Source organism: Podarcis cretensis (genome assembly GCF_951804945.1).
Source record: "Podarcis cretensis genome assembly, chromosome: 13".
Lineage (NCBI taxonomy): Eukaryota > Metazoa > Chordata > Lepidosauria > Squamata > Lacertidae > Podarcis > Podarcis cretensis.
Window position 1 is genome coordinate 34,696,655 of NC_137182.1, and position 12,334 is coordinate 34,708,988.

At 39.9% G+C, this 12,334-nt stretch overlaps 1 protein-coding gene across 1 annotated transcript; it reads right to left on the reverse strand.

Moving 5' to 3' along the window:
• Nucleotides 1-441: 441 nt before the first annotated feature.
• LOC307200446 (vomeronasal type-2 receptor 26-like) lies at nucleotides 442-5,933 on the reverse strand (the record flags this gene model as incomplete). The annotated part of the gene is made up of 4 exons (XM_079948991.1): nucleotides 442-1,343; nucleotides 2,127-2,253; nucleotides 3,759-3,986; nucleotides 5,667-5,933. The coding sequence occupies 4 exons, from the start codon at nucleotides 5,931-5,933 to the stop codon at nucleotides 442-444; spliced, it is 1,524 nt and encodes a 507-aa protein (XP_079805117.1).
• Between the last annotated feature and the right edge of the window lie 6,401 nt (nucleotides 5,934-12,334).

Genomic DNA, 12,334 nt, shown 5'->3' on the forward strand with positions numbered 1-12,334 from the left:
AGGTGCTTTCGAACTGCTAGGTTGGCAGGCGCTGGGACCGAGCAGCGGGAGCGCACCCCGCCGCAGGGATTCGAACCGCCGACCTTTCGATCGGCAAGTCCTAGGCGCTGAGGCTTTAACCCACAGCGCCACCTGCGTCCCCTAAACTTAGTATAGTGGTTACCAAAATGGAGGTTTTACTCTATGTTTTAAACCATCAGAACAGTGATACCCACACCTGAATGCTGTATATGGCGCCAAAATCAAAACAGCATTAAAACATTTTTTTTTCCAAAAGTGAAATGTGCATTAATGAAGACAGTAGACAGAAACATTGAAAATTTTGACACCTCTGAAGATACTGCAACCCATTTTAGCCTGGAGCTTCCAAAGATGGAACGCCAATGCAGACAAACCTTTATACAGCAGATCATTAAAAAATGACAGAGATCTGTTCAATTTTCATGTTTTTCTTCTTATTAGCAGATCCCTGCTGTTCAGCTCAGGCCTCAACACAATAATGTAATATTTTGGGGCAAAGATGCAACCCAGCAATCCAGCACTGGAGGCCAAGATAGAGAAGATCTCCACAGCCACCACATATTTTCCCTTCATGCTCAAGTAGGTTGGGACAAAAGAAAGCCAAACACTGCAAAATAGCAACATGCTAAAAGTGATAAACTTGGCCTCGTTGAAACTATCAGGCAATTTTCTGGCAAAGAAAGCCACAGTGAAGCTCACAAGAGCCAGAAAGCCCATGTAGCCCAAAACACAGTAGAACATAGCCACAGACCCCTCATTACACTCTAATACAATTTCTCCAGCCACTGAGTTGAAGTCAACATCAGGGAAAGGGGGAGAGATCACCAGCCACATAGTGCAGATGGCTGCTTGAATAACGGAGCAGGAAAGAACAAGAGAGTTTGCCATTCCTTTCCCCACCCACTTCCTCATTCTGGATCCAGGCTTGGTAGCCATGAAAGCCAGAACCACTGTGATGGTTTTTGCTAACACACAGGAAACAGCCACTGAGAAGATGATGCCAAAAACAGTCTGTCGGAGCAGACATGTCACCACCTGAGGCTGGCCAATAAATAGCAATGCACAAATGAAACAGAGAAGGAGGGAAATGAGGAGAGTGTAGGTCAGGATCCAGTTGTTGGCTTTGACAATGGGAGTGTGATGGTGCTTCATAAATGTCCCCAGCACAAGTGCTGTAATGAAAGCAAAGGAAAGAGCAAAAGAGGTTAAACTGATACCTAAAGGGTCTTCATAGGACAAGAAACTTGTACTCTTGGGAATACATAAATTCCTATTTCTGTTTGGATATTTTTTGTCTTCACACTTATAACAGTCAATCATATCTGAAAAAGAAAATACTTTGTATTAATCTCAAAAATACGACGTTTCCTCAACATACTGTGACTTTTCCTTCTTTTCTTTTTTTTATTCCATTTAAAAAACAAAATCAAAAATGGTTTCATGAATATACAATTAAAATTTACAATTGTGAATGATGGAGTCCATCCTGCTTAGGCAGCCAATCAGAAGTACATAGTTAACTGAGTGAAAATGCAGAAGGGTTGGAAATGCTTCCTGATTGACTTCACATTGTCAAGAACTAACCAAAGGTTTCCAGTCAATATTCTGTAGCCCCCTCTCTAAAACATAATATAGGGAATGTGTCACTGCATACTTATGTGTATGCTTAATCAGTAAATTAAAAAGAATTCAATCTTAGCAAACCTCTGTATGTGCAGATTGGAAGTTAGCTCTTTGCTGGATTTCTCAAAATATTATGACTTGATTACCTGAAGCTTAAAGTTTTAAAATATACACCTAAATAAGTTTTATGAATGTAAATGCACAATTGAAAAGAACTTGGATGGATACTGCTAAACACATATTGAGAGAAAATGCAGATTTACATACATTTTTAAGAGGATTTTTTTTTAAAAAAAAAATAATCAAATTAATGAAGCTGTGTGTAAAAATATGTTTACTAAACGATTAGGTACATTGCCACCCAAATCTTTCTACCAAGTTTCAAAAACTGGAAACAAGAACCTTGGTGAATATATTGTTTCCTGTGGATATTTTTCTTTGTTTTAGGGAACCATATATAAATTTGTGCATATATTTCTTACCCTCCTGGGTTGTAATCTTCCCTTCTGGACATGGGGTGCAGTCATAGCAGCAAAATGGCTCCCCCTCTTTCACTTTCTTGCTAGAACCAGGATGACAACTGTCAGAGCATACAGATTTAGGCAGTGTCTAATTCAGAAATGAAAGAGAGAGAAAATGCGATTCTCAGAATAATATAGCCATAATCCTCAAGTTTCTGAGACATTTTTGAAGTAGCAAAGGACAGTCCCTGCACTCGTGATTGAGCCTCCGATCTTGAGTGATATTTGTTGTGGGAGCGGGAGACAGTTCTCCAAAGAGAGCTTTTGCCAAGATAATAGACATACTTCTTTCTTAGTAGTTCAGGATCTCCACATTTCTTTTTAAGAAGACAGTGGGGGAGAAAGAAATCTGCGTTGTTACAGAAGAAGATCCTGCTCATTAGCTGATGAACAAATTAGCATTTCATAGAAATGGAGAGTTGAAAGGGACCCAGGGGATCATCTAGTGCAGTGGTGTCCAAACCTTTTTCAAAGAGGGCCAGATTTGATGAAGTGAAGGGCCATGGGGGCCTACCAAAGGGCCAACCAAAGTTGTTGACCTTTTTCAAAGATTGAAGTTCAGCTTTTTTTAGGATTTTACCCAAGGAAATAAACTACCACAGGGGCCAGATTAAACTGACTGGTGTGCTGGATTAGGCCCCCAAAATGGACTTTGGACATGCCTGGTCTAGCGCAACCCCCTGCAATGCAGGAATATGCAGCTGTCCCATACAAGGATCGAACCTGCAACCTTGGCATTTTCAGCACTATATTTCAACCAACTGAGCTATCATGACCCCTGTCTTATATCATCATAATTTCTCTGGAACTTCTTAAGTGCGCTTGAAATGCCACACGGGTATCAACATTGCCATTATAATTGCATTGCACATTATAATTGCATTGCACATTCTGGAAAATGTTCTTGTTGAAGAAATGATTTGTTTTGCCATGTTTATTGATCAACCCGACTTGTTAACTACCGGTAAGTGAAGATGCCTGTAGCCGTGTAAAATAGATGGAATCACTGAAAAGCATTTAAAAGAAGGTAGCCTCTTCTTTTAACATGATTGTTTGAAAGGTCATTTATTGTAGCAGCTTGCTTCATTCAGCAGTTGTATTTTTATTCTTAGGTCAGTGGTAACGGAGAGATGAGGCAGGCTGTTGAAGAATCCGGGGTCTTCCTGTCCTGCTGCAACCATCTCCCCTCCCCCCTGGTCTCAGAACAAAAGAGGGATGAAGTATCAGATTGCTTGGGAAAGACCAGGGGAGGGGAGGAACTGTGGGAAGGTGGGGATCTTCAGTCCCTGCAACTGCCTCATAGGGACAAGATCCAACAGTTGCTGTGCACACTAGGCCTGGCCTTTTGAGCTATCTTGTTTCTTTGAATAAAGAGTTAACTTCATGGGCACCTTGTGAGTTATTGCTGCCCTGCCCTTGACAACTGCTTCTGACAGGTTGTCAGCAGAACCGTTTCTGCTATTTTCAATCCCAACAACAGCTAACAGTTTTAATAAGGGCTGAAAAATGCTAAGCAAAATAACATTTGTATATTATTCAGGAGTGTTCATTCAAAATTGGAATCTTCTCAAATGGTTGATGATTACCTCCTACCTGGTTAAACCAGTTATGCCATGTTATGATATCCTCACTGATAGCAAGTGCTTGGTCTGGAGGAACCTGGGGATCAATCTTCCCAACTTTCACTCTTTGAAAGGATTGATTTGAGAAAACAATCCAGTTGGTGACATCAAATCCAGCTACTATCTCCCCATTCTGGTCAAAGGAAATCTTGTCCCCAGCACTGTTGTTAAATGAGATACTCCTCTGAAAATGGTGGAGCTAGATTGAAAAGGAAATGGCAGTTCAGGAAGGAATAATGTTGCATTGCATATTTAAGGCTGGAGATTCTAAATATCCATTCTGGATAGAAGCCATCTTTTTCTTTTCTTTTTTCCCTAGAAAACAACACACTTTAAATATAAGTTTGAAGCCACAGGTGTATCACTTTTGAAGTTAATTTTCAAATACAGATTGTCAATAATTATGGCATCCTGTTTCAAAAATGCACAAACATCCATAAAAGCACTGATAGGTTATTGAAAGTGATGGCTCCATGGGTTTCATGGTATATACACTGTGGGTTTACATATCATTCTTTCGGAGGTAAATATGGATCCTTATCCATCATCCACATGCAAAAGGATGGTATGAGCAGGTTTGGGGGAGCCTCAAGAGTCCCATGGACTGCAAGAAGATCAAACCTATCCATTCTGAAGGAAATCGGCCCTGAGTGCTCACTGGAAGGATAGATTCTGAAGCTGAGGTCCCAATACTTTGGCCACCTCATGAGAAGAGAAAACTCCCTGGGAAAGACCCTGATGTTGGGAAAGATTGAGGGCAAAAGGAGAAGGGGACGACTGAGAACGAGATGGGTGGATAGTGTTCTCAAAGTTACCAACATGAGTTTGACCAAACTGCGGGAGGCAGTGGAAGACAAGAGTGCCTGGCGTGCTCTGGTCCATGGGGTCACAAAGAGTCGGACATGACTAAACAACTAAACAACAACAGGAAGATTTGCAGAGGTACAAAAGAAGACTTTAGGGAAAGAAACACTGAGGAGGGTACAAACCCCCAAACATCCCAATGAGGACTGAGAACATTTAGCAGCCAAAGAATGCTTACTGTTTGTTAGGGAGGAAAATGGAAAAACTAGGTAGGAGAACGGAAATGCCATGGTATTTAATAATAAAAAATAAATACGCAAATAAATATAATTCATATGTTCACACACCCCAGTATCTAAGCAAATCCTGAGGTCCTTGAACTCACCATTACCCGTAAAGAATGTAGACCAATTTTTTTGTGTGGGTCCTTTCAGGTAGTAAATGGGCATTGAATATAACTCAAGTTCATGGAACATTCTATACAGAAATACTTGATTTTACTTCAAAAATAAAACAGAATGTACAAGAAAGGGTTTGAGTACATAGAACTTGCATAGACAAATAGGACAATAGTGTACAGTATCTGTAAGGAATTACACATTTCAAAATCTTTTTACAATTCCAACAAGAAAGCGTGGAGGAGAAATACAATTTTGTCTGCATCTTGATAACCAATTTGTGAACTGTGAACAAATATGTGAACTGAAAGACCAGTTTCCTGCCCAATTCACACTTCTCTGAATTTTGTGAAAAGAATATATATTATATTTAGATGAAATTGCTTGGGAAAATGTATATACTAGTCAAACCTATTTGCAAAAAAACACAAACATAAGGATTTCACAAATATAGCCACATTATCTGAGGAATGTGGAGAAGAAAATTTATTTTAAAAACTTTAAAAAACATCTTGATGAAGGTGGAATGAAAAACACAGACTAGAACTCAGCTGGAATAAAACTCATATTTTCATTTTCGCTGTAGATTTCTATTCAATTTTCAAACATTCCCTCTTCAGTGGTACACAGTGAAGAGGCAGGGCAAATAATGCGGATGAGGATGCTCAGTCCCTTACCTGCCACAGCTGTTGATTTTGAAGCTTCAGTTCTCCACAGCCTGCCATTGATCTGTGTTTGACTTGGGATATAGACATGGCATGCAAAGCTTGGGCCACAACATAAACAGCATTGTAGATGTTGTAGCTGTGGCTGGTCATGCTCATTTCAAAAAAAGGACCAGGAAGATTCTCCAGTCTCTCTTCCCCGATGCAGATATCTCCCTCCACATTGCCAGTAACTTGATTTGTGAATACACAACCAAATGCCTGTTGCCAGAAGTCCATGATAAAACCATCTCCTTTTGAGCTAGAAGGGTTTTTGTTCTCAACAAATTTGTGAAATCCTGGTAGATCACAAGAATGAGCTGTGAAGGAGAGAGCCCCATGGAGTATGTTTGTATCCCAAGTCCTTTGATAAACAAATGATGTTAGCTCCATCTGGCCTGTCATAATCCACACTTTACCTTTTTGCTTACTTGGCATTTGTTCTTGTTCTGATAGGTATGGCAACCATCTGAAAAAAGGCACAGCATACGATTCCCCATAGACCACAACTGCATTGGCTTTGCTGTTAATTATATTATCGCGAATTTTTGCCCCCTTGTTAAACAAAGCGTTAACTTCTGTGATAAAAGTGAATTTCTGAGTTCTTTCAGTGAAGGCAAAACAAATACCACTCTGGGAGAAAAGTGGAACTACAGTTTGTACAAATCTATCTCCATATTCATCATTGCTGGTAAGGATCCCAATCCATGTCCACCTGAAATGCAGAAGGAAATAGAGAATCCCCTGATACTGAAGGTCTTCCTTGGGGCTCATCTGGTAGAAATAAAGTCCTGGGGTTTTATCATTCATCAGTGGTGCAGATCCATATATGAGCTAAAGAGAAATGTGGGGAAGGAGAAATGTGGGGAAGGAAGAAAGTGACAGAAGTGATAACCACTTTAACCCAAAACATGTTGTTATATTCACAATTCTTCCAACGGTGCTACGAAACTGGTATGTATAGAGAGTGGAAGCAGGGGCAGACTTTTGTAATATGGTGCCCTTAGCAAGGACAAAATTTGTTGTCCCCCTACATATTTCTTATTTTCACAATAATTCCTTGATTATTTATTGTTGTTTCCTCAGCTTCGTGTGAGGAAACCGCTCACACCCACCCATATATGTGTCGCTGGCGGAAGCAGAGAGAACAGTGTCATGTGTAAGGATTTCCAATAGATTCAATAGATTCAAGGTGTAAGAGATAATTGCAACAATGCTGAGGACTTCTGGGCTCAAAAGTCTCACTCTTTAGAGACATAATTGTAAAAAAGATGACGTATATATATCCTGAAGCAGAGCCAAAAGTTTTCAAGAGATAAGAAGTTCCCTGAATGCTCCCCAAATTGTCATTGCAGTGGTTGAAATGAAAAATAAAAACTTCTGCCTCAGGATTAGGCTGCAGTTTTAAAAAATCTCCCATCCAACATTCACGCAAAAAATATGTCCCTCTGGTTATTTGGAATGCACAGATTTGTTTTTCCAAACTACATCATACAACATAGATGGAGTAAATCCGTATTCTGGACACCAAGAGAGAAATATCCCACCTGTGGAACCTTATAGATATCCAATATTGTTGCCACTTGAAGGGAAGTCTGGGAGTCCAGTCCCCCAATGATGGCCAAAAGGTTTTGCTTGATGTCACAGATGTAGTTGGGGACAAATGTTTCCAGTGTGGATGTGAGTAACATTGTGGCATGATAGGTCCATTTGGCATTGAAATAGCTGTCATAGATGTGGAAGCCTAGAGTGACATTGGGTAGAATCTGAGGATTTTCATTGATCTCCTTCACTGCAAATTGCAAGGCCAGGATGTTCTGGTAATGCTTAGGCACCACACTAGAAAGAGAGTTGCATTCCTTATCAGAAAAGTATGCCACACTTTGTAAATGCTTCACAGCTATGTTCTACATTGAGTTCCAGTATTTGTTATTAGGTCAGCTAGGCAGCTGCCTATGGGGCAGGCCTCAAAGGAGTGATTCTGTCTTCACATGAGAGGAATACTGACCATTTAGAAACCAAATGATAGATTTCCTGCAATCAGGGCTTTTTTCAGCTAAAGATTGCCGGAACCAGTGCTAGCACCACTTAGGTGGGTGCCATTGCCATTATAAGAGACCCCTGGTGGCATTCATGCTGAGTTCTGGCACCTCTTTTCCTAGAAAAATAGCAATGCCTGCAAAGTTTACTAAATGAAATGAATGAACTCTACTCCGTGTCTGAGAAATCTCAGAGGTAACAGTGCATCAGTTCAGAATTACATTGCAAAGAATAAATTTTTATGGCTTCAACCTAAGTAGCCTGTCCCTTTAAAAAAAACAAAAAACACCATATTTAAATGGGGGGGGGGGCAAACTACAGCCCCCAAATTGCCATGAAGCCTTGACCAAAGAAGGAAATAATTATCACACGATGTCAAAGCTGGAAAGTGGCAAACATTTTATATACAGATAAATATAGATTAAGGCTGTATCCACACTCCCAATTACTCTACAACCAGTACTCCCCACTCCCCACTGCTGGTTTGGGACATGAGCAGTACATGACATGAGCAACAATCCATATTTATCCTGTATGTGCTCCTTCATGTCATCTTATGAAATACAGTGTTTTGATAGATTTCCCCCCAAACCAGCTTTAATTCAAATCGAGAAAAAGCATAATCTAGATGTGTTCAAAAACAGTAACCTGTACATATCTTAAATCTCAAACAACTTATCTTAGATACAGGATGTGAGGATGGGGCTGAGAAATATTTCTGTCTCAAACCTTGAGGAACTGCTGCCAGTAAGAGTTCAAATTGAGCTAATTGGACCAATCACATTATAACACAACTTTAACACACTTTCATTGAACTGTAAGATCACCCACATCAGTAGAAAAGTAGATGTCTGAGAGAAATTCAAAGAACTTTGAAATGGTTGTGAGAATAAAAGGGGATAAGTGTGCAAATCGGTTTTGTTTTTTCAGAAGAATGTCTATTTTATATATCATAGTCTAGAATACTAAATATCATGTTTGCAGAAGGCAAAAAGAGGATTTAACTATTTCTAAATATGTGGGCAAATATACATGTGTTATTTTATGACAACATTAATTATGAAAAATGATTGTGATACACACACACACAAGGTGCAGGTGGAGAGACGGAGCACAAGTCACACATTGGGACAGAGTAACCATGCAGAAACATTTTTGGCAGATAACTTGACAGAGGAATTAAAAGCTTCAATCCACCTTGGTATTCATTAAGGCTTTTTGAGATGGACCAGCCCATCAAAGATTCCTTTGCCTTGGTTAAAAAATAACCAGAGTCCCCTTCCCCTCCACTTAAAAAAAAACAACAAGGAGACAACTGTTCTTTTTCCATTCTAATTTGAGGGATCTAGAAAATGATATGCATTAATACTTTGCCAGGGATTGAACTCCCATGCAAATGTTGCCACGTGTAATGAACCCAGTTGCCTGCCATGGTATATAAGGGATTAAAGTATGAATCAAAGTAGAAGCCTGAAATTATTAATTCCTTACTTAAGCTCTTCAGGTAATGCTGGTGGGGGTTCTTGGCTGAAGGCTATTGAGTTGGAGATGATGATGCTGTGAGAGGCGATTCCACCAATGATGAAGTCTCCATTCTGATGATACTGGTGGAGTGGAGGCTGTGGATCAGGGATATTGCATTTAACAATGCGAGTGTTGGATATTACATGAGGAAGTAGCATCAACATCAAGACCAACAATGCCACCATCCTTGCTGCAAACATTGCCTTAAAACTGAAAAAAAATATTTCTTACTATGACAGTATCATTGAGAAAAAATTTAGTCTCCTTATATGTATAAAATACAGAATGCAAGAAAACGTTTTGTGTTTTTTTAAAAAAAATCCTGATAATGCTGAAAGATCCTTGTCTATTCACATTCCCTAATTCTAGCTGTGATCGCTAGAGATTGTCAGTTTTCTTGAGCACCTTCCATATGTTTTGAATTTCAATTTCCAGCATTCACCACTGGTTGGTTCTATTGAAGTTGTAGTCCAAAACAGTTGGAGGACATCATTTGGGGGAAGATTTGTGTATATCTTTTACAGACTATCTCATTAGCTTTGATAGTGTCCACGTTCATGGGGGGATAGAGAAACTGGAGAATTACTATATTTATGATAATTAAAGGAAACATGTTCACCAGCTGAAATCTATCAATTCTCTGAGGAATTGTGAAACTGAATTTGTTTGCCTATCTTAACAGAAGTTATAATTTTCACTTAGTTGGGAGAAAGTTAGGCATTACTTTTGTTAACTTTGTGAACTGGTTAACTGATTTTGCTCACACACTTCTTCTGTACTTAAAAGGGGGGGGGGAGCCTTTGCCAGCACACCCAAGAAAGATGGGTAACAGGTTATCTTTATTAAAACTAATGAGGTCCGGGCAGTGAGGTGGATTAATGGGAGGATTTCAACTATCCTAGCTCCCGAGTCAGTTGCCTGTCACATGCTGTGTTTTTACTGCAAGGTCCAAGGAAACTCCTTTCACCTTACCATGTGCTCTATATGTGTATGTGTACACACACCACATGTGCACCATGGCCCATTGGCCAATGTTCACCTCGATGTTGCAAGACCCAAACACCTCTCTGGCTTTGCTTCTAGTTGGACATTCTTCTGTAATTTTCCTTAAATGATCAACTAACAAGGTCCATACACTGCTCCCAGAGTGCACAGAGCCTTGATGATATGTAAACACTGAGACAAAGTATTTTAAACTCAGTATCACTAGACAACTGAACCACAACTGAATTTGCTGCCAAGGAGTGTGGTGGAGTCTCCTTCTTTGGAGGTCTTTAAGCAGAGGCTTGACAACCATATGTCAGGAGTGCTCTGATGGTGTTTCCTGCTTGGCAGGGGGTTGGACTCGATGGCCCTTGTGGTCTCTTCCAACTCTATGATTCTATGATTCTATGATTCACTCAAAGCTCTGGGGAGAAAGATACAATGCATTCTATGACACTGTGAACAGTTAAAGGCGCACAGGGTCCAGCTGTATTGTAAGCTATCTAGGACCTAGTGAAGCTGGTAATAAGAGGCAGAAAAAAGAGCAGGCAAAACAGAATGTTGCAAAAGCAGGCATAAACATCCTACATGCACTTAATCTCTGTAATAAGTGCAATTCAGTGGGCCCACAATTTGCGCTCACTTTACATACACCATAGTAACCTTCCGCAAGTGAGGAAAATAAATAAATAAATAAATAAATAAAGGTCAATACGCCATAGCAACATTCCGCAAGTGAGGATAGATAGATGATAGATAGATAGATAGATAGATAGATAGATAGAGGTCACTAAGCAATGTTTTTAATTTCTTTTTACTTTGATATATTTTATTATGCAGCAGAATATACATCTTTTATAATTATAAATAAAATAAAATAGTAGCATTTGCCTGAATGGCAAGTGATACAATAATAATAATAATAATAATAATAATAATAATAATAATAATAATAATATTTTATTTATACCCTGCCCTCCCCAGCCAAGGCCGGGATCAGAGCGGCTTACAAGCAATAATAAAAACAAGATGAATGATTACAAACTTAAAAACAAAAATAAAATACAACATTAAAATAATGGAACATTAAAATATTAAAATGTAGCCTCATCGCAGGAGAAGAAGGAAAAGAAAAAAGAAAAAAAGAGAGAGAGAGGGAGGGAGGGAATCAAATTGGCTCCAAGCCAAAGGCCAGGCGGAACAACTCTGTCTTACAGGCCCTGCGGAAAGAAATCAGATCCTGCAGGGCCCTGGTCTCATGAGGCAGAGCGTTCCACCAGGCCGGAGCCAGAGTTGAAAAGGCCCTGGCTCTGGTCGAAGCCAATCTAACTTCCTTAGGGCCCGGGACCACTAGGGTGTTGTTATTTATGGACCTTGAGGCTCTCCGTGGGGCATACCAGGAGAGGCAGTCCCGTAGGTACGAGGGTCCTAGGCTGTGAAGGGCTTTAAAGGTCAAAAGCAGCACCTTAAATCTGACCCTGTACTCCACCGGGAGCCAGTGTAGCTTCTTTTGTACATGGAGATGCATAAACATGAGCAGATCTCGTAATAGATTGAGAGTGTGCGTTTGGAAAGATTTAAGGAAAATCTAACCACAATAAGGGAACCATTCAGAAAATTACAAAGGTAGCAGTGTAAACATGATAGGTGCTGCAAGAGGAACATTCAGGCTTATATTGAGTGCAGACAAAAACCCCTCAGGTGTGCAATTTATAGCAGCATGTACCAAACAGTCATTCAGCCTTCCTCTTTATTAGATGTTCCCTGTTATTCAGCTCAGGCCTCAGCACAATCAGATAACATTTGGGAAGGAAGATGCAACCCAGCAGCCCAGCGCTGGAGGATAAGATGCAGAAGATCTCCACTGAAACCATATATTTTCCTTTGGTGCTCAGGTAGGAAGGAACAAAGGATATCCAAACACTGCAGAAGACCAACATACTGAAAGTGATAAACTTGGCTTCATTGAAACTGTCAGGTAATTTTCTGGCAAGGAAAGCCACAGTGAAGCTAACAATTGCTAGGAATCCCATGTAGCCAAGAACAGAGTAGAACATTGTTACAGACCCCTCATTACATTCTAATACAATTTC